An 18,892-nucleotide genomic window follows, 5' to 3' on the forward strand; every position below is an offset into this window, starting at 1 on the left:
CCTCCACCATGACCCATCCAGATTGTTCTGGAGCAGGAAAGATCATGTAATGCCCTTTATTCCCCTCTCCTCCAGAAGTGGAAACTGTTTTTGATAAACCAGAGACATCCTCTCAAGTTAATAAATTCCAAACAACGTACAGTAGTTAAGTGATGCAAAAAACAAGGTTGCAAAGAGGAAGGGGGCTCAGCTGGCAACTGGCAGGGTTGCTGGTGCAGGAACACCTTGCACAGAAACGCAATGCCTGAGCCCCTGAGTTTGCTGGGTTGATGAACACCAAGCTTTGGCAGTGGGTGGACGAACGCCAAGCTTTGGCAGTAGGTGGCTTCTGCTGAGTAATGCCAGAGGGGACGCCAGAGTCACAGGTTTTGCTTTATTATTATTTCTAAAAGTTTCGGAACCTAAAGTTCCCTAAAAGCCCTTTCTCAAAGAATCACAAAATGATAAAGACTTGGTAAAACTGTAGTTTTGTGTATGATGGAATCTTGTAGAGTGATCGGAAGGAAGCCCAGATCTGTAGTTTGAGAGAGAAACCTAGCTTGACCATAAAATGAGGTTACACTGCAGAACAGTTCACACCACATATATCTCAATGTCTAAAAACCAGCCTCCTAGTTATTTCACCATCAGAGTCAGGATATACAACCATGACAGTGCGGGTATGCATGCTAAGTCACTTCAGTCACGTCTGACTCTTTGTGACCCTATGGACCACAGCCTACCAGGCTCCTCTGTCCATGGGATTTTCCGGGAGAGAATACTGGAGGGGGTTGCCATTTTCTTCTCCAGGGGATCTTCCCCATCCCAGGATCGAACCCGCATCTCTTCATCTCCTGCACTGGCAAGCAGGTTCTTTACCACTAGTGCCACCTGGGAAGCCCACGGCAGTGACTGGCCAGACTCTAAATCTCTCAGCCTTACACAGGGCTGTCATTTAATGTTTAATGAATAAATATACAGTCCACTGAAGGAAGGAAGGACACTGCCCGCTTGTGTTTGAGGAATAACATAGCTGGCAGGTAACGAGGCCAGGATCTGAATTTTTAGCCAGCTTGTGTCAATTCTCTGGACTATGTCAGATAAACATACACCATCAGACTGTGCATTTCTGCTAAACACAGAGTTTATTGGTATCATTCAGTACAACTTTAGTCCTGCCTTTCCCAACCCCAGGCATGTTGACAGTCCTTTAAAAATCAGGCTACATTATTTTGGAGGAAAATACGTCCACTTAACATGTTTAAAGAAATGCTAGAAAATTTTATTCCTATCAAAAAAAATTTTTTTATTTACCCCCTCAGCTACTTGACTTCTAACAGACTGCATGTTGATCTAAAGTCCATGTGACTTCGCACCAACCAGGTACTAACTTCCTAAAGGGATGTCTTTGCAGATACCAAATCACACAGTCCTGAGCTATGCAGAGAGGCCTAAGGGAAGCCAACATGTCCCAGATTTTCTCCCTCTTGTGAGCCCAGTCTTTGATTGGGCCAGAGGTCTTACTGGAGAGAAAAAATACTCAAGAAAACAAGCAAAGTGGAAAGCTGGAAAAATGCAACATCTGCAGAGCCCTGAAGGCGTCTGAAGTGACCAAAATTGTAAGACTGTTGTTCAGAGGCTGATGTGGACCCCGGCCTGGGGGAATGCTGAAGACAGGTGAGAGAGAAGTGGGTGTGACTGTACCACCGAGGCCTCCTTGGGGCACGCTGGTTGTTGGTGGGGTTAGTTCCTATAAAATTGGATCTGAATCTGTGTCATAGGGAGCTAAGGAAACAAGAGTAACAGTTTTCCTGTTTCTTGATTCCTCATTCAAGAAAGTTGGGTGAAAGCCAGCTTTTAAGTAAGCTTTGTGATAGTAGTATTTTAAAATAAAGGAATAATGAAGGAATAAGCTGGCCTGAAACAGTGCATATTGCCGTGGCCAGGAGAGCGCAGAACTGACCATGACTCAGCCGGAAATCCACCCCTCCCATTTTTCTGTTTCCTAAACTGGCCCGTGGCTTTTGCTCACCATTTTTCTATCAGACCACACTGGAGGAGTTACAAGAGACAAACTGAACACACACTTGTGGTTTATTACCCTATGGGAATACTGTGCCAGTGCATTTATGTGATATACAGGAGGCTGAGAATGTCTCAACAGGCGAAGACAGCATCCCAAAGCCCTTGGCCGTGCTCCCACGCAGCAAGAGCAACCTCTTCTTCAAGGTTCCTCAACAGTATCCAGGATGTGAGGGGCACCAAGGAAGTCCCTCTGCCCTTCAGCTGGTGCACTCTGCTAGTTGATGCAGTTCTTTGCGATTCTTCGACTTCTGTCCACCTGTCGGATGCTCTCTGCGACATTAATGGTGACTTCTTTTGCAGTCATCCGCTTAGTCTCCCTTTTAGCCTGTTAAAAAGTTTAATGCAGTGAATTGAGTTACTAAGAAATATCCAAAGGTCCTCATATTGGCATTAATCTCTTGAAGTTGTTACACACACACACACATAGAGACAGGAAGAATAACTCATAAGGACACATGCACATATACTCCTTTTCATAGGCTGTTCTGTTGAAGCTCTTTTACCAACCTAGTGCAGAGCTTGGTATAAGAGATGCTTGGTAAAGCAGTGTTGAAGGAATGAATGAATCAATTAGCAAAGGTCCATCAAAGGGCAATGTGAAGGATTTCACTGTTGGCTTTGGTAGAATAGCTAAGGGTTTGAGCTTTGGAGTCAGACAGACTTTGGTTCGAACACTGACTTTATAATTTCACTGTAGGCAAGTTTTTTTCTAACCTCTCTAACCCTTAGATGAGTTTCCTCATCTGTAAGATGGAAGATAATAATAGTACCTAACTCATAAGGTTATTATAAGCACTAACTAAGAAAATGAATATAAGATACAATGCCTGTCACTAACCAAAATGAGAAAAAAAAAAAAAAAAAGACCTGGTGAGTATGATAAATAGAAAATACGATAAATTGCCCACTTCTTTTTTCTTCAATTTTTTAATTAAAAGAAAGATTCTTTAAATTCCACAGTGCCTTACAATTTTTGAAAGTTTCACACACATGATTTCATATAATCCTATAATAACTGTTTCCCCCCCAAAACCTTATTATTGCCTCCTCTCTCCTTACCTCTCTGCACAAGTTTGTTCTCTAAATCTGTAGATCATCCACTTCTAAGTGAAGACACACCAGTGAGATAAGTCCAGGATTCATATTAAGTACTAAAGCACTGACTAAATTGCAGATTCCTCAAGCATATGTGCACAACCCTGGCATTTCCCCTCAAGAGAAGACAACATTACCCAGTCCGGGGGGGAGGGTAATTCTGCGCCTATTCTTCTCAGTGATCACGTGCTGACGTCAAGTGAGCAACAGACGGGCCTCCCAAGTCGTCACCATCTTGGACAGAGATGTGTGTGCCCCCAACCCCCACGCCAGGGAGGCCCTCTGCCCAGATGCAGAGAGTGCAGCCATCAAACAGCCTCAAGCTGTCTCTTCAGGGCAGCCTCAGCTGCAGAAAGCCCCCTCACCCTGGGCCCTCCTTCCCTGAGGTGGCCCAACGAGAGGGTGCCACAGGGGTATACATGCCTACCTATCTGACCCAAAGCAGGCCAGCCCTGACCAGCCATTTAGCTCCAAGGCTCCCCATGGGGTGGGGTCACTGAGGCTGTGGTCAGAGCTGCACTGTGGCTCCACTTCCTCTGCCCTACTCCTGCTTCTGGCTCCCTCTCCTGCTGACTTCCCGAAGAATATCCCACAGGATGACATCTCAGAGCCGGCTTCCTGGAAAACAAGTCTCAGAAGTGTCGGAGCATCTCTCACGGCATAAGCATCTCCCCATTCCGGGTGTGAGTCTAGTGTTGATAGAAGCCTCTTTTTCATACAACATGGTCCCTGAACATAAGCCAATGATTTCATCTGTAGTGCATCCTAAGATGTGGTAGCCTGTTGCCTCACCGGATAATAACTGCCCTGTTGTATTTAAAAAGGTGAAATGCAGGTTTCTAACAGACGCTTACTCCTTGGAAGAAAAGTTATGACCAACCTAGACAGCATATTAAAAAGCAGACATTACTTTCCCTACAAAGGTCTGTCTAGTCAAGGCTATGGTTTTTCCAGTAGTCGTATATGGATGTGAGAGTTGGACTATAAAGAAAGCTGAGTGCCGAAGATTTGATGCTTTTGAACGGTGGTGTTGGAGAAGACTCTTGAGAGTCCCTTGGACTGCCAGGAGATCCAACTAGTCCATCCTATAGGAAATCAGTCCTGAATGTTCACTGGAAGGACTGATGTTGAAGCTGAAACTCCAATACTTTGGCCACCTGATGCGAAGAACTGACTCACTTGAAAAGATCCTGATGCTAGGAAAGATTGAAGCGGGGAGGAGAAGGGGACGACAGAGGATGAGATGGTTGGATGGCATCACCTACTCAATGGACATGAATTTGAGTAAACTCCGGGAGTTGGTGATGGACAGGGAGGCCTGGCGTGCTACAGTCCATGGGGTTGCAGGGTCGGACACGACTGAGTGACTGAACTGAACTGAACAGGTCGCATAAATCCTGTGTAGTGGCTGCTGGCGATGCTGCTCTCAGATGCCCTCTACTTGGCTGGTGCCTCCATCCCTCAACTGTTTTGAGTTCTGGCTGCTAATCACTCAGAGTTGCACCCTTCTTTTGAGAATTGCCCTTATCTGATTGGAGCCACCTCAGCCAGAAATACCAAACAGGTTATACCTGAATTTCTAGAGATAACCCAAAGCTAATGCCTGATCATGGGGAACATAAAGACTGGCCCTTTTGCCTCAAGGGGGTATAAATCCACAATGCCATTCATGCTTTGGAGCTCCCTGAGGGATCAGGCTGAGGCTGCAGCTACAACTCTTCAGCTGAGCTTAGTATTTGCAGAACTTGGTCCTCTGCCCCACCCTGCGTCCCACCACCTTAAGGGTTTCACCTGAGACTACGCTTTTACTCACTTACTTGCACAAGAATCCTCATGTCAAGCTCTGCTTCCAGGGAATCTGACCTAAGATAATACTTCATGGGTGATTTGAGGAATGTTTATCGATCATTTTGACTATATGCAACTTTAGCCTTATTCATTGATTTCATGAGATAGGATTTCAGTGTTTTCCTCATCAAGTTCCCAGCACCTAGCATAATCTGAGATATAGAAGGCCTTCAATTTAACTTTGGTTGAACAAATGGGTGAATGAATGAATAAACACCACATATCTGAGAATGTACCCTTTCTTTAACTATCAGTAGTCAATACTGTCTAAGAATTTAGTCTTGCACTTGGGGCTTCCCTGGTGGCTCAAATGGTAAATAATTTTGCCTGCATTGCAGGAGACCCAGGTTTGATCCCTGGGTCTGGAAGATTCCCTGGAGAGGGGAATAGCTACCCACTCTAGTATGCTTGCCTGGAGAATTCCATGGACAGAGGAGCCTGGTGGGCTACAGCCCATGGGGTTGCAAAGAGTCAGACACAACTGAGCTACTGACGCTTTCACTTTTCATTAAGCTCCTCCACACCTGAACTGGCACTAGGGCCTAGCAGTGACTTATGGGTTTATTTTTTCCCTAAAAGCAGAAAGCCCATAGAGTCCCACAACCATTTTTGTTTCCGAAATATAGGTTGATTCCATCTGATTTCAATTTTGGGTGTTATTGCATAAAAGCTCAGAGGACTGCAGCACGGAGGAGAGACACAGAGGCCTTATTTGAAATGAGCCAAGTGGAGGGCGGCATTCCCATCAAACCAGTAGGCAGTAAGAGAGCTTTCCAGAATGGAAATGTAAACTTTCTAAACTGTAGAACTGCTTTTCTTTAGAGTTATTGGCAAGGTTTCACAAAGTTATTAAAAATTCTACACAGAAAGTGCTCTTGCTCCATGGTTCAGTCTGCCTTCATAAGATTAAAAAAATCCAGGCAACATTTAATAGTTAGATGATCGTTAGTTTTTCAGCCTGTTTAAGAGTTTAAGGCTACAAAACAGTCATTCCCAGAAAAGCCGCAGAATATGTACAGTTTGCATCTCAAGTACACTGGAGCAATTAAAAAAAATTTATTCGGTCGTGCTGAGTCTTCTGTCTTTGTGGTGGCATATGGAATCTTTAATGGCAGCAGTTGAGGCAGGTGGGATCTAATTCCCTGACTAGGGATCAAACCCGCCCACTGCATTGGGAGCCCTGAGTCCCAGCCTCTGGACAACCAGGGAAGTCCATGGGGCAATTTCTTAAATCTGTGAATCAAAAGCCTGACAATGAAGACGTTCAAAGGACAAGCTTTGGGAGCCAGATAGACTTGGCATGAGGCTTTACCATTATTAAGAGCGGGCTGCAGTCCACAGGGTCGCAAAAGAGTTGGACACGGCTTAGCAACTAAACAAGCTGTACAAGACATTGCTTTAACCTCTGAAACTCACCTCCCTTATCTGAAAGGGGGAATAATGCTTGTTTCTTAGTGGTTTTTGTAAGGAGGGTTTCGGAGAGAATTAAGCATGTCACTTAGCATTAATAGGGTGATCGACTTCTCCTGACTTGCCCAAGACCGTCTTCAAACAAAATCCCACATTCTGGGAATCTTTCTTGTTCCACTGAAACCATCACTACTGGTGAAAGTGAAAGTCGCTCAGTCGTGTCCAGCTCTTTGCAACCCCATGACTATACAGTCCATGGAATTCTCCAGGCCAGAACACTGTTGGTGGGGCTACTTCTAAATGCCAACAATAATAATAACTCTATAAGATCTGTCTTTGAATAAAGGACAAACTGGAGTTCTGCATTCTAATAATGGGCACAGACAATTCCAAGCCATAAACAAATCCACTTTCAAATAATTACAGTATATTTAATATGACAAATAAACAATTAGAACAACAGTGCATTGACTTAAAACAGCAAAGAGAAACTTCCGAGTCTGAGACCTCAGAGGCAACCACCCTTTTTATAATGGCACAATTATCTAGGAGGTTGGCAGTTGCTAAAATGTAGTTACAACTTGGAAACCTCAGATTTGAAGCCCAAATGAGAGGGACAAAGAAGATGAATGAGAAAGAGAACCACAAGGCCAGGGAGTTTGTCTAGAAGTTCCAAGAAGCAAGCCCCCTTCTGAGAAGAGCTATATAGATACACAGAATAATTATACCACTTGTGCTTCTGGGACCATGGCGTTTTGTATGACACAGATATTTCCGCCTCTGATGAGGTTTTTAGCCATCTGAGCCTTTTAATTTAACAGCCAACTCTCTCTATTCAATGACAGGAAAGCAAAATGTGTCCCTATTGCAATTATTGGCTTAAAAAAGAAAATCTTATGGTCTTCAACTCAATGCTGAGAGAAGCCTGTTTGGCACCTTTTCCTTCTGTGGCTGTCTGTTAATTCAATCCTTCCACTTTTAAAATTCTTGTCTTGTGAGTTTTATCACCACTGGCTTTTGTTAATGGCCACACTCTTGTTTCTCGTCCAGTTTTACAGCTTTTCTATTTTCCCCTCGCCTCGTTTTAATTTCTGCAGGTTTAGAATCATAGATTTTAGTCCTCTTGATATTGCCTTTTTAATTAATAGTAACTTACTGGCTGCCATTTCTCAAGGGTAACCAGACTGACTGTGATAACTTCCTGGCAGATGGATGTGTTTCTTTCAGGGTTTTAAAAGTCAATGAGCCAGCTCATTCCCACAAAAGGAGACCTGAACTCAAGAGGGCAGCTACATCTCCTCAGCCTTTTCTCACTTTTCTCCCAAATGGAAATGGTGATGTTCTTTGCTTTAATTTGACTCCACGAATATACCTACCAGGGCTGTACTGACCTTTTTGCAGGTCCTTGTAGACAATGAAGAAAAACAAGGCTTCCTGAGATCAAAATGTTTTTTGAAAATGTATTTATTGATTGGTGACTGTGCTGCATCTTCACTGCTGTGCACGAGCTTTCTCTAGTTGCAGTGAGCAGGGCTGCTTTTTGCTGCAGTGCACGTGCTTCTCATTGCACTGGCTTCCCTAGTTGCAGAGCACAGACTTAGTTGCTATGCGGCCTGGTTCCCCAACCAGGGACCTAACCGGCGATCCCTGCATTGGCAGGTGGATTCTTAACCACTGGACCACCTGGAAGTCCGTGAGATCACGATTTATCAGACACCAATGTTCTATGTAACTAGTATTTTTTATAAATTATAAAAACGATATGTAATTATGGTAAAAAGAAATCCACAGAGTAGGGAAGGGCAGAGTGACGAGCAACACTTGCTCCCATGCTGGGGCCACACCGTGCTTTCGCCAGAGGTGATCACAGCTAATCATTTCTTAAGGGGTGTTGAAGGGATTTTCTAAGCAGACACAGTATGGGGCTGTCTCATTTCCTCTCCTGGTACTCTGTACTTTCTTCTTGGCCTTTAACCAGAGATTGGGTTATCTATTTATCTGCTTGTTTACATGCTTATTTTTACATCTTCATTAGATTAAAACTTCAAGGGGGTAGTGACCCAGTCTGGTATTCCCAGCATCTAATTTAGTGCTTATCACATAACAGACACCTGACAATCTGATGAAGGACATAAATGTAAAGATACATCTTCAGAAAGAAAGAGGAAAAAAAATCCCTGGTAGGAGAACCTGTTTGCATTGCCCTGCCTAAACATTCTAGAACTTTCCTACAGGATTTCAATCATGCTCATTATTAATTGCTCCTTGGGCCATCCCTGAAAGACGGCCAGCAATGCAGCTGTGTTCTCTTTTTCTGAGGAGGCAGCTGAAGTCACTCAGGCTAAAGCAATTTGCCCAAAGTCAGCGTCAACAGGCAAAGAATCTGCCTATAATGCAGGAAGACCTGGGTTTGATCCCTGGGTTGGGAAGATCCCCTGGAGAAGGGAATGGCTATGTACTCCAGTATTCTTGCCTGGAGAATTCCATGGACAGAGGAACTTGGCAGGCTACAGTCCATGGGGTCGCAAAAAGCTGGACACAACTGAATGACTTTTACTTTCACTTTCTTTCACAATGTCAACAGGGGTGGTGAGTTGAACTAAAGATGGTAGGAGGGTAGATGTGGGCTTTGGGTCTCACATATAGATTCCTGCAATTGTCAGCACTCACACTAAATTCTCCACCATTTTGTTTCAGGAAATGGGACGAAGATCGTAGAGTTTGGAGGCAGACAGACCTGGATTTGAACTCCAAAACACAGCCAGATACTACTCCCTGTGCCATGCTGGCCTTACCTTTCCAAGCCTGTTTTCCCAGCTGGGGAATGAATGATGCTACTGACCACTTATCACTGTGAGGGTTAAAGATAATGCCATGTATATACACAGGGTGTCTGTTCACAGTAGACACTGAAATGTTGGTTCTTCCTCTCCGCCTTCCCAAAAGATGAAAGCTCGAGCCTTGACAGCTACAACTCAAGACATTTTTCTTCTTTTCCATCATGCCCCATTAAAAGGAGACACACAAGAACAGACTTCTAGCTGTTCCCCCAGTTCCAGGAATTTATTTGCTGCTGCTTCACTGGCATTAATGTGAGGTTGTTCAGAAAACATTTGATCTCAGCAACTCCACCGAGAGCCAAGATACTAGCCTCCAAAGACAGGAGTCAGACCATGTCTTGGGCAAAACTCTCAATATGTTATGTTATGTTAGCTGCTCATTCGTGTCCTACTGTCTGCAACCCCATGGACTGTAGCCTGCCAGGCTCCTGTGTCCACGGAGTTCTCCAGGCAAGAATACGGGAGTGGGTTGCCATTTCCTTCTCCAGGGTGGCATTAACACGAGCTTGTTCAGGAAACATTTGATCTCAGCAACTCCACCAAGGGCCAGGACACTAGCCTCCAGAGGCATGGGTCAGACCATGACTTGGGCAAAATTCTCAAGAGCTCCCCAAATCTAAGGCAAATCCTACACAGAACACAGCCACTTGCGCTAACTTAGGCTAACTAAGTCTAGGGGTTTTTATTTATCAGGTATCTGGTGCCAAATGAAGTTGTTGCTTTTCAACTTAAACCTCAGATAGATCAAACACTAGGAGGGCAGTAGAACCTGCTTTAGAAAAGCAGCTGGCTCCAAGGGAACAGTCATCAATCATATGATGGTAGCACGGGGGGTGGGGTGGGGTGAGTTGGGAGTGGACCCGTGGGAAGTCTTTCTAGTCTTAATGAAGTCCCAGGCCAACCACATTCATCAGCAATCGGTGAGTTAATATACCATATTTGTTTTTCTCTTTCTGACTTACTTCACTCTGTATAACAGCCTCGGGATGTTGTTGTATAGCACAGGCACTCTGATGATCTGGAGGAGTGGGGTGAGGGGAGCGGAGAGAGGCTATATATGTGTACTTGTGGCTGATTTGTGTTGTTGTAGGACAAAAACCATCAAAATTTGTAAAGTGATTTTCCTCCAATTAAAAAATCAATTAAAAAACCAATCTGTGAGTACATGCTAGGTGCACACTCCTGAAGCAGGCTCAGGGGACAATGGAAGAATACAAAAGAGAATAAGAAGGTCTCTGCCCTGCTGCTGCTGCCGCCGCTAAGTCGCTTCAGTCGTGTCCGACTCTGTGCAACCCCATAGATGGCAGCCCACCAGGCTCCTCCATCCCTGGGATTCTCCAGGCAAGAATATGGAGTGGGCTGCCATTTCCTTCTCCAATGCATGCATGCCTGCTAAGTCGCTTCAGTCATGTCTGACTCTGTGCAACCCTGTGGACAGCAGCCCACCAGGCTCCTCCATCCATAGGATTCTCTAGGCAAGAATATGGAGTGGGTTGCCATTTCCTTCTCCATCTCTGTCCTGAGAGTCTTCTAATCAAATTGGTTTTTCTGCAGACCCTTAGGTGAACAGCGAGTCTTGCAATTCTTCATCTACATAAGGTAGCAGCTAATATATACATGCAATTGTGGAAATCACCACACACACACACACCCCCACCCCTAAACTGCTACTTTGCTTCCTTTTCCCAGGCTCAAACTAGAACATGCATCAAAGGAGGCCCCTTCTACAGGATCTTCCTCTCTTGTTGTCCTAAATGTACCTTTTTTTTTTTCCCCTCTCTCTCCTTTTAACATCATGTTTTTGTTTCTCTAAGAGAAACTCACATTTCCTTTCCAAACTCTCCTCATGGATCTTACATTACCACCACCAGGAGAGATTCTGGGTTGGTTTCATCCTCCTTTCAGGATTATGCCCCCCCACCCCCGCCTCTGGTCACATCCACATCTCTGAGGCTTCACCTACCTTTCCTGGACCATGCCAAGCCTTGCTGACAATTAGACACTGGAGAGAGGAGGGGGCTGGGAGCAAAGAAAGGAGAGGCTACCTAGCCGAGAACCAGTCCAGGCATCGGCTAATTTGTTTGTCAAGGTCTGGCTACTCTGCTGAGAATAATAAAGCAAACCCAAAAAGATGAAGCTTCTGAGGATGTGAAGGCTCCACTGGGAGGCCGGCCACAGACCAGAGTTTCGTGTGCCCAGAGCTACATCCATATTCACTTCTCTACCTTAGCTGAATACTTGAGACAGCTCTGTAGGAGGAAAACAGGAGTCCTCAGCCTGAAGAAATGTGTTGGAGAGTCATGTCTGGAGGTGGCCCTGAGCTCCTGAGCAATTCATTGGCAGGAGAGAACAAGCAGCTACAGAGCTCCCCTTGTGTTGTCTGCTGGGCTCAGGGAGGGGTGGGGAGGAGACAGCCGATGATCTATCAGCTGCTCTTCAGTCAAAAAGATCCCAGGTGACTGGAGCAAATCAAGGTTTAATAGAGAAAGAAAGAGCGCCCCACTGAGACAGTTCCGACTCGTGAAGCATCACTTCTGTCACATTCTTTCTGCCAGTTATCACCTATTAACACCAGGCATGAGACAGAGGCCAGCGGGAACTGAAAGAAAGATGTGGTTGGTCTGATGGGGCGTGGATTGGAGCAGGGCTCCGAATGCGAGGTGCGGCTGCTCATAGGCGTCAGCTGCCCCATCACCCTTCGGAAAGCGATCTGAACTGTGGGATCACGTCTGCGTTAAATCGAGTAGGGAGGAGAAGGGGACGACAGAGGATGAGATGGTTGGATGGCATCACCGACTCGATGGACATGGGTTTGGGTGGACTCCGGGAGTTGGTGATGGACAGGGAGGCCTGGCGTCCTGCGGTTCATGGGGTCTCAAAGAGTCCGACATGACTGAGCGACTGAACTGAGCTGAACTACCATCCCCTACCAGTGACCTTTCATTTCCTTCACAGCACCATTTCGAATCCGTAAGGCTTTGTTCACTTACCCTGTATTATCTGCCTCCCTGGGCTCAGTGCCATTAAAATCGGCAGCTGCCTATTCCACTCCTGGACCCTTGGCATCAGAACAGTGCCTGGCAGGCACCCAGACAGCACTCAGTGGGTGAGCATCAGATGAATGAATCCAAAACGTTCTTACACGACCCAGTGAGGAAATTTTCCAGACCAGGGGAGGATTGCCTTTAACCCACAAACACGGTCTGTCAGTCTGAACCGGAACACTGAGTAGACATGGGCATGATGACGCATGCTTCATGAACAGGTTCTTCTGGAGAGGGGAAGCTTTAAAAAAGTGCCCAAGAACCATTAGCTGGTGGCCCGATGACGTCCAGGGGAATGCTGTGAAGTACTAACAGGTGGTCTTGGGGGAGCCAAAGGCAGATTGGAAGAGGCCAGTGGATACTGCCTGAGCCAGACACAGAAAACGCAGGAAGCTCTAGCCTGGTGTAGGAGACACGCCAGGAAGAGACGGTGTGTCAAAAGCCCTAGATGGAATAGGAAGAAAATCGTTTTCTCTTTATTTAAAAGATTTATGTATTTGTGTATTTTTTGGCTGTGCTGGGTCTTTGTTACTGTATGCAGGCTTTGCCTAGTTGCAGCAGCTCAGTCACTGAGGCACACAAGCTTTAGTTGCTCTCTGGCATGTGGGATCTTCCAGGACCAGGGATCGAACTGCTGTCCCTTGCACTGGCAGGCAGATTCTTAACCACTAGACCACCAGGGAAGCCCAATCTTTTTTTTTTTTTTTTTTAAGCAGATTCTACTTTTTTTTTTAAGCAGATTTTTTTTAGATTTTTTTTTTTTAAAGCAGATTCTGTTGACACAGCTGAGAGCTGTGTCAACAGAAGCTTCAATCAGAAGTGGGCCTGTCTTGTAAGCTGACACCTTTGGTAGAAACCTTTGCCCTTGAGCAAGTCAGGACAACTTGTAGCTGGTGAGGTCTCAGGACAGGAAGACCACTGATACACTTCAGCAATTGTCTGAACGCTTAAAACTGAAGCTATCTGCTCCTTGATCTTATTTTGGAAATACTTAGTACACAGCGTTGTTCACTGAATCTGAAAACACAAAAGCTGTGTGTTGGGCTTGTCAGTGTGTGCCATCCCCCGCCTCCCCCCGCTGTGTTGGTCCTATTGCTCAGATGTGTGGTCCTTACTCCCAGCGACACAGTTTTCAGTACGGCTGGAGCCTAGGGAGGTGGGCTCTACCTGGCCCCCTTTTAACTACCACACAGTGGGGACAGCTCTCCTGAAGCACCCGAGGCTCCATGCTTATCTGTACAGTGGAGACAACAATACCCACACTGTGAGGACCGAGGCTATGACGAGGTGCTTAGACCCCAGGCTGCATGTAGAAGACCTAAGAAAGATGGGACTAAGCACAGCTTACTGGCCTTACATTCTTATGGTCCCCAACTGGAACTCATCTGCTGCCAGTTAGCATGTTAAGTGATATAACCACTTTTGGAAAACTGTGTCAGTATCTGTTAAAGTCAAATATGTACCCATCCTATGAGCCAGGAATTCTACTTCTGGGTATATACCCCAGGGAAGGGAATGTCTACCAAAGGGCACAAGCATGTTAACAGTTGGGACTTCCCTGGTGGTCCAGTGGTTAAAACTCCCAGCTCCCAGTGCAGGGGACACAGGTTCAATCCCTGGTCAGGGAACTAAGATCACACATACCACACGATGTGGACAAAAAGAAAAAAAGAATACAAAAAAGACTAAATATATGTGTATATATGTAACATTCACTTTAAGCAACTATCAGTCAGTTCAGTTCAGTCGCTCAGTCATGTCTGACTCTTTGCGACCCCATGAACTTCAGCACGTCAGGCCTCCCTGTCCATCACCAACTCCCAGAGTTCACTCAAACTCACGTCCATTGAGTCGGTGATGCCATCCAACCACCTCATCCTCTGTTGTCCCCTTCTCCTCCTGCCCCCAATCCCTCCCAGCATCAGAGTCTTTTCCAGTGAGTCAACTCTTCGAATGAGGTGGCCTAAGTACTGGAGTTTCAGCTTTAGCATCATTCCTTCCAAAGAACACCCAGAACTGATCTCCTTTAGAATGGACTGGTTGGATCTCCTTGCAGTCCAAGGGACTCTCAAGAGTCTTCTCCAACACCACAGTTCAAAAGCATCAATTCTTCGGTGCTCAGCTTTCTTCACAGTCCAACTCTCACATCCATACATGACCACTGGAAAAACCATAGCCTTGACTAGACGGACCTTTGTTGGCAAAGTAACGTCTCTGCTTTTGAATATGCTATCTAGGTTGCTCATAACTTTCCTTCCAAGGAGTAAGCATCTTTTAATTTCATGGCTGCAATCACCTTTGCTCTAATAAAAATTAATTTTAAAAAAGAACATTAACAGCTGTATTGTTCACAACAGCCCTAAACTGGAAACAACCCAAATGTCCTTCAAGTACGAGTTAAATTGTGGTGTATTCATTTAACAGAATATACATGGTAGTGGAGATGAGGAAATTTTTGCAACTCACAGCACCATGGATAATTCCCACTAGCATAATGCTGAACAAAAGAAGCTGGACCCAAAAGAGCACATACTATATGATTCCATTTATAAAAGTCAAAAATAAACAAAACTGATCTCTAATGCTAGATGTCAGAGAGTGGTTATGTTATGGGGCGGATGGTGACAGACACATCCGAGTCCCTATGGTGAGGGGCACACGGGATACTTGGAGTAATGATACTGTTCTGTGTCTCCTTACAGATGATGGTTACATGTGTGTGTCGCCTTATTAAAATTCATCGCACTTAGGACTGACTTGAGCATTTTTCTATACGTATGCTGCATGTAGTAGATTGCTAATCCTTTGCTGTCTATCCACTGCAGACAGACTCCACTTCCTTGTCTTGCTGATGTTGGGTTTGTCTGTGTGACTTACTTTGACCAATAGGAGGTTGGAGGGTCTGATGGGAACAGTGACATGAAATGGGTTTGCCCTCTTGAGTTTCCCACAGGCATAATAAATCCCAGAGAGCTGCTGCTCTTTTAGCCTGATTCCCAGAATAATATACACGGAACAGACTAAGCTAGACCTGGAGCCTGAAGTCAGGTCTAGCCATTCAAGTTGTGGTTGATTGAGAGGAGAAAGATTCCTGTTTTAAGCCACTAAATGTTGACTTGCTTTGTCATGCAGCATTATTGTGGCAATAGCTGACTAATACATTATTCTTCAACAAAAAAAGGACTTTAAGATCTATCTGCTCTATTTTTCTTATAGTCACTTGTTTCAATTTAATGTTACTGACACCCATCTCTAGCACTTATCAGACCTATTCATGTCATCGATCAAGTGAATTTCAGTTTCCTTGTCTATAAAATGGGATGATGCTTACTTTACACACTCTTGGGTAAAATGAATGAGCCAGTAGACCTAAAGCGTGCGTGCTCAGTCGTGTCTGACTCTTTGTGACCACATGGAGTATAGCCCACCAGGCTCCTCTGTCCTTGGGATTCTCCAGGCAAGAACACTGGAGTGGGTTGTCGTTTCTTCCTCCAGGAGATCTTCCTGACCCAGGGATCAAACCTACATTTCCTGCACTGGCAGGTGGATTCTTTACCACTGAGCTACCTGAGAAGCCCAGAAGACCTAAAAGCACTGTATAAACTGCACAATACAATTTTAAAGTGATGGATTTTAAAGTGAAGGCACACTCACACTGGGCGAAGCTGCTTCCTCCCTTTGGTGCTCATCTTGGCTCAAAAGGTGAGCGTGCGGTGTGGGGAGCAGGCTGGGGAACAAAAGTCAGGGCCTGACCGAGAGCAGTGACTGAGCTTCTGGGCGTCATTCTGTGGGACCCAGATTGCCTTGGGAGATGGCAATGATGCTTGGGCCTCTAGAAGGTCAGCTTATGCACAAAGAAAGCAGACCATACAGGACCCCAGGAAGGCCACCGCTGCCCTCAAATCTACTCCCCAGCCAGGACCCTCTGTGTGTCTGAAGAACTACCATCAGTGTTTCCTTTCTCGGGGTGTGGTGCTGGGTGTCTCACCAGCCTCTGTTGAATCCTTACTTCCCTTCTCACTGCACTTCTCAGTTCCCAAAGAGCAGGCCCGTCTGTTCTCTCATTTTGGTGTCATTTCCATTGTGTGGATAAGGATCCTGAGACTCTGGGAGACTGAGTGATTTCTGCAAAGCCATTTAGTCCAGGAGTATTGGAGCTCACCTTGCAACAGGTTTTCTGACCAAAGCTTAGAGAGGCAACTCACTGATATGGGCAAGAATTCTATCATTAGATAATCCAGTCGGATCTTCAGACATCCAATAGATGGCACTGGCCTGAGGGATAGGACCAGTAAGTTTTGACAGAGGAGATGGGAAAGACAGGTATTGAGTGAGCAGGTAAGTAGTGGACTTTGAAGTGGGTTATGGGGGATGGTGAGGAAGTGAGAGGGAGGAATGGAGTTGGGGGCAAGAGGGGAAAGACTGCAGACCCCCGTGCTGGTCTGCTAAGGAGCAGTCAGGAGCAGCAGCAGGAAGAGTCCTTCCCAAGAATGGCTCTGAGAGAAAAGAAAGAATCAGAAAGGATGCCAGCTAGGTCCAGGGACTCTGCAGCCCCACTCCATCTCCAATAGCAACAGTGTGGGGTGGTGCCGTCACCACATCATACAACAGGATCCCCCCGGGGGACCCTTCTGCTGTCTGCCTGGCTGGAGGGTGAGGTAAGACTCCAGGCTTGTCTCCTACATGCTGGGCTCTGGTCTTGTTCCCTGCCAAGCCCTGTGACGCCGACTGCCTGGCGTGAGACTAGTTCCTGCAACCAGTACAGTCCTCACTATCAAGATGAGACAGCAAAGGAGACCCTTGAACAAAGCTGTATTTAAACAAACACACACTTCCTCTAGAGCCCAAATATCAAGGATCCATTTCCGCTGATTCAACCAAACACAGCAGCCCTCAAGGCAGGGGGTGGGAGGTGGGGCCGTGCTGTTTTCTTTGCAACGATTTTCACACGGGTGGGTGGAGAATTTCCTTTGGTAAGGTGAGCCATCACGGCCGCTTCCGTGGGTGCAGTCTCAGCATGGCTCTGCCCGAAAGCAACCTTCTCGTCCGTTCTGCGGCTGTGACCTACCTCTGCGGTCCGGAGGCCGTTCTGTTTCTGGGTCAGGGGGCCTGAGCTGAGGCTCTGAGGATTCGGGCACTGGGTCCCACAGCTCATCTTCTTCTCTGGGTTGGATATTCCACTTGGGGCTGTCGATCGGGGCACGCCATTGGAGGTCACGCCATCTTCCAGCACACCTGCGGGGAGGGAAGCAGAACATGGGACTAGAGTCTTGCCCATGGCAGTTGCTGCAAACAATCCCCAAGACAGCAGAAATGAAGAAATAAATGTCACCTAGAAATCCCATCATGCAGAGCTACATTTTCTATAAGAACACGTGTGGGTTTTTTCCTCTTCTTTTTTTAAAAAAAATTTAAAAAATAATTTTTGACCACAAGACCATGTGCAGTCTTATTTCCCTGACCAGGGATCGAACCTGTAACCCCTGTGTGTTGAAAGCCCGTAGTCTTAACCACCAGGCAAGTCCCTGTTTTTACAAAACTGAGACTTTAAAATAACTTTGTAACCTCAAATTATTACTTAATAATACATCATTGACATTTTCCCACACCCTTAAGTATTCTGCCATACACCTTGTCTGGTGTGTCACTGTATGGATATGTCACTATTTATTTAACTAATGCCCTCTAATTGGATATTTGTTTTTACCTTTTCATATCAAATGTTACAGTGATGAAAGCCAGTGGGGCTAAAGTTTTATTCTTAATTATCTCCTAGGATAAATTCCTAGAGGTGGGATTACTAGTTTGAAGGTAACACATTGTTTTTTACATAATTCCATTTCAAGGTGTTGGACTGAGTATGTGGTTCCTCCCAGGGAAGGCCAAGAAACGACAGAATGAAGTTTAAATATGGCCTCAGTGAAAAGCAAGAGGGTGGAATTCCCTGGTGGTCCAGTGGTTAGGACTCCGAGCTGTCACTGCTGAGGGCAAGGGTTCAATCCCTGGTCAGTCAGGGAACTAAGATCCCACAAGTTGTGTGGGGAGGCCACAAAAAAAGGAAAAAGAAAAGCAAGAGGAGGACTACAGAGAGGAATTCATGGATAGAGTATTTAATTGAAAAGACAAAAGTGGTCCAGGGAGCACTGGGGGTGGGGGTGGCAAGGGGGAGACAGGAAGACAGCAGAGGCTGTGATGACCACAGGGAGGCCAAGGGCAGCTGGGCAGGCCAGTCATTCTACTCCTCCAAGGCCAGTCGGCAATGACAGAGCGGTCTGTGAGGGTAGGACACTGTGATACAAAAAGAAACATATATTTGGTCTTCGTCCCCAGTTCCCGGCACAGAGCTCCTAAAACCCTTGTCATTTCCCGAGTAATAACGGGGGATAGCAACACCTTCGGTGACAGCATTTTGTATTTGCTCACATTTCATGACACAGAGCTCCCAAATTCCTTGGAATTTCATGAGTGACAGGAAAGAGAGGAGCACTATTTGTTATAAGGAGGCAACTCCTGGTGGCCCCCTAGGTCAGGGTGAGGGCTGGTTGCCAGGAAGACCTGACCTTGAGTAGGAACTTGGAACTTTCAGCCCCA

General features: G+C 45.9%; 1 protein-coding gene across 1 annotated transcript in view; it reads right to left on the minus strand.

The window, feature by feature from the left end:
- Positions 1-1,105: 1,105 nt before the first annotated feature.
- BAALC (BAALC binder of MAP3K1 and KLF4) overlaps positions 1,106-18,892 on the minus strand; it is an 87,117-nt gene continuing 69,330 nt past the window's right edge. The window contains exons 2-3 of the mRNA NM_001083508.1: positions 17,370-17,536; positions 1,106-2,389 (exon numbers count right to left, since the gene is read on the minus strand). Of these exons, the coding sequence (NP_001076977.1) occupies positions 2,279-2,389; positions 17,370-17,536 (278 nt within the window). The 3' untranslated portion in view covers positions 1,106-2,278. The remainder of the gene's footprint in view (positions 2,390-17,369; positions 17,537-18,892) is intronic.

This window comes from Bos taurus, chromosome 14 (genome assembly GCF_002263795.3).
Source record: "Bos taurus isolate L1 Dominette 01449 registration number 42190680 breed Hereford chromosome 14, ARS-UCD2.0, whole genome shotgun sequence".
NCBI lineage: Eukaryota > Metazoa > Chordata > Mammalia > Artiodactyla > Bovidae > Bos > Bos taurus.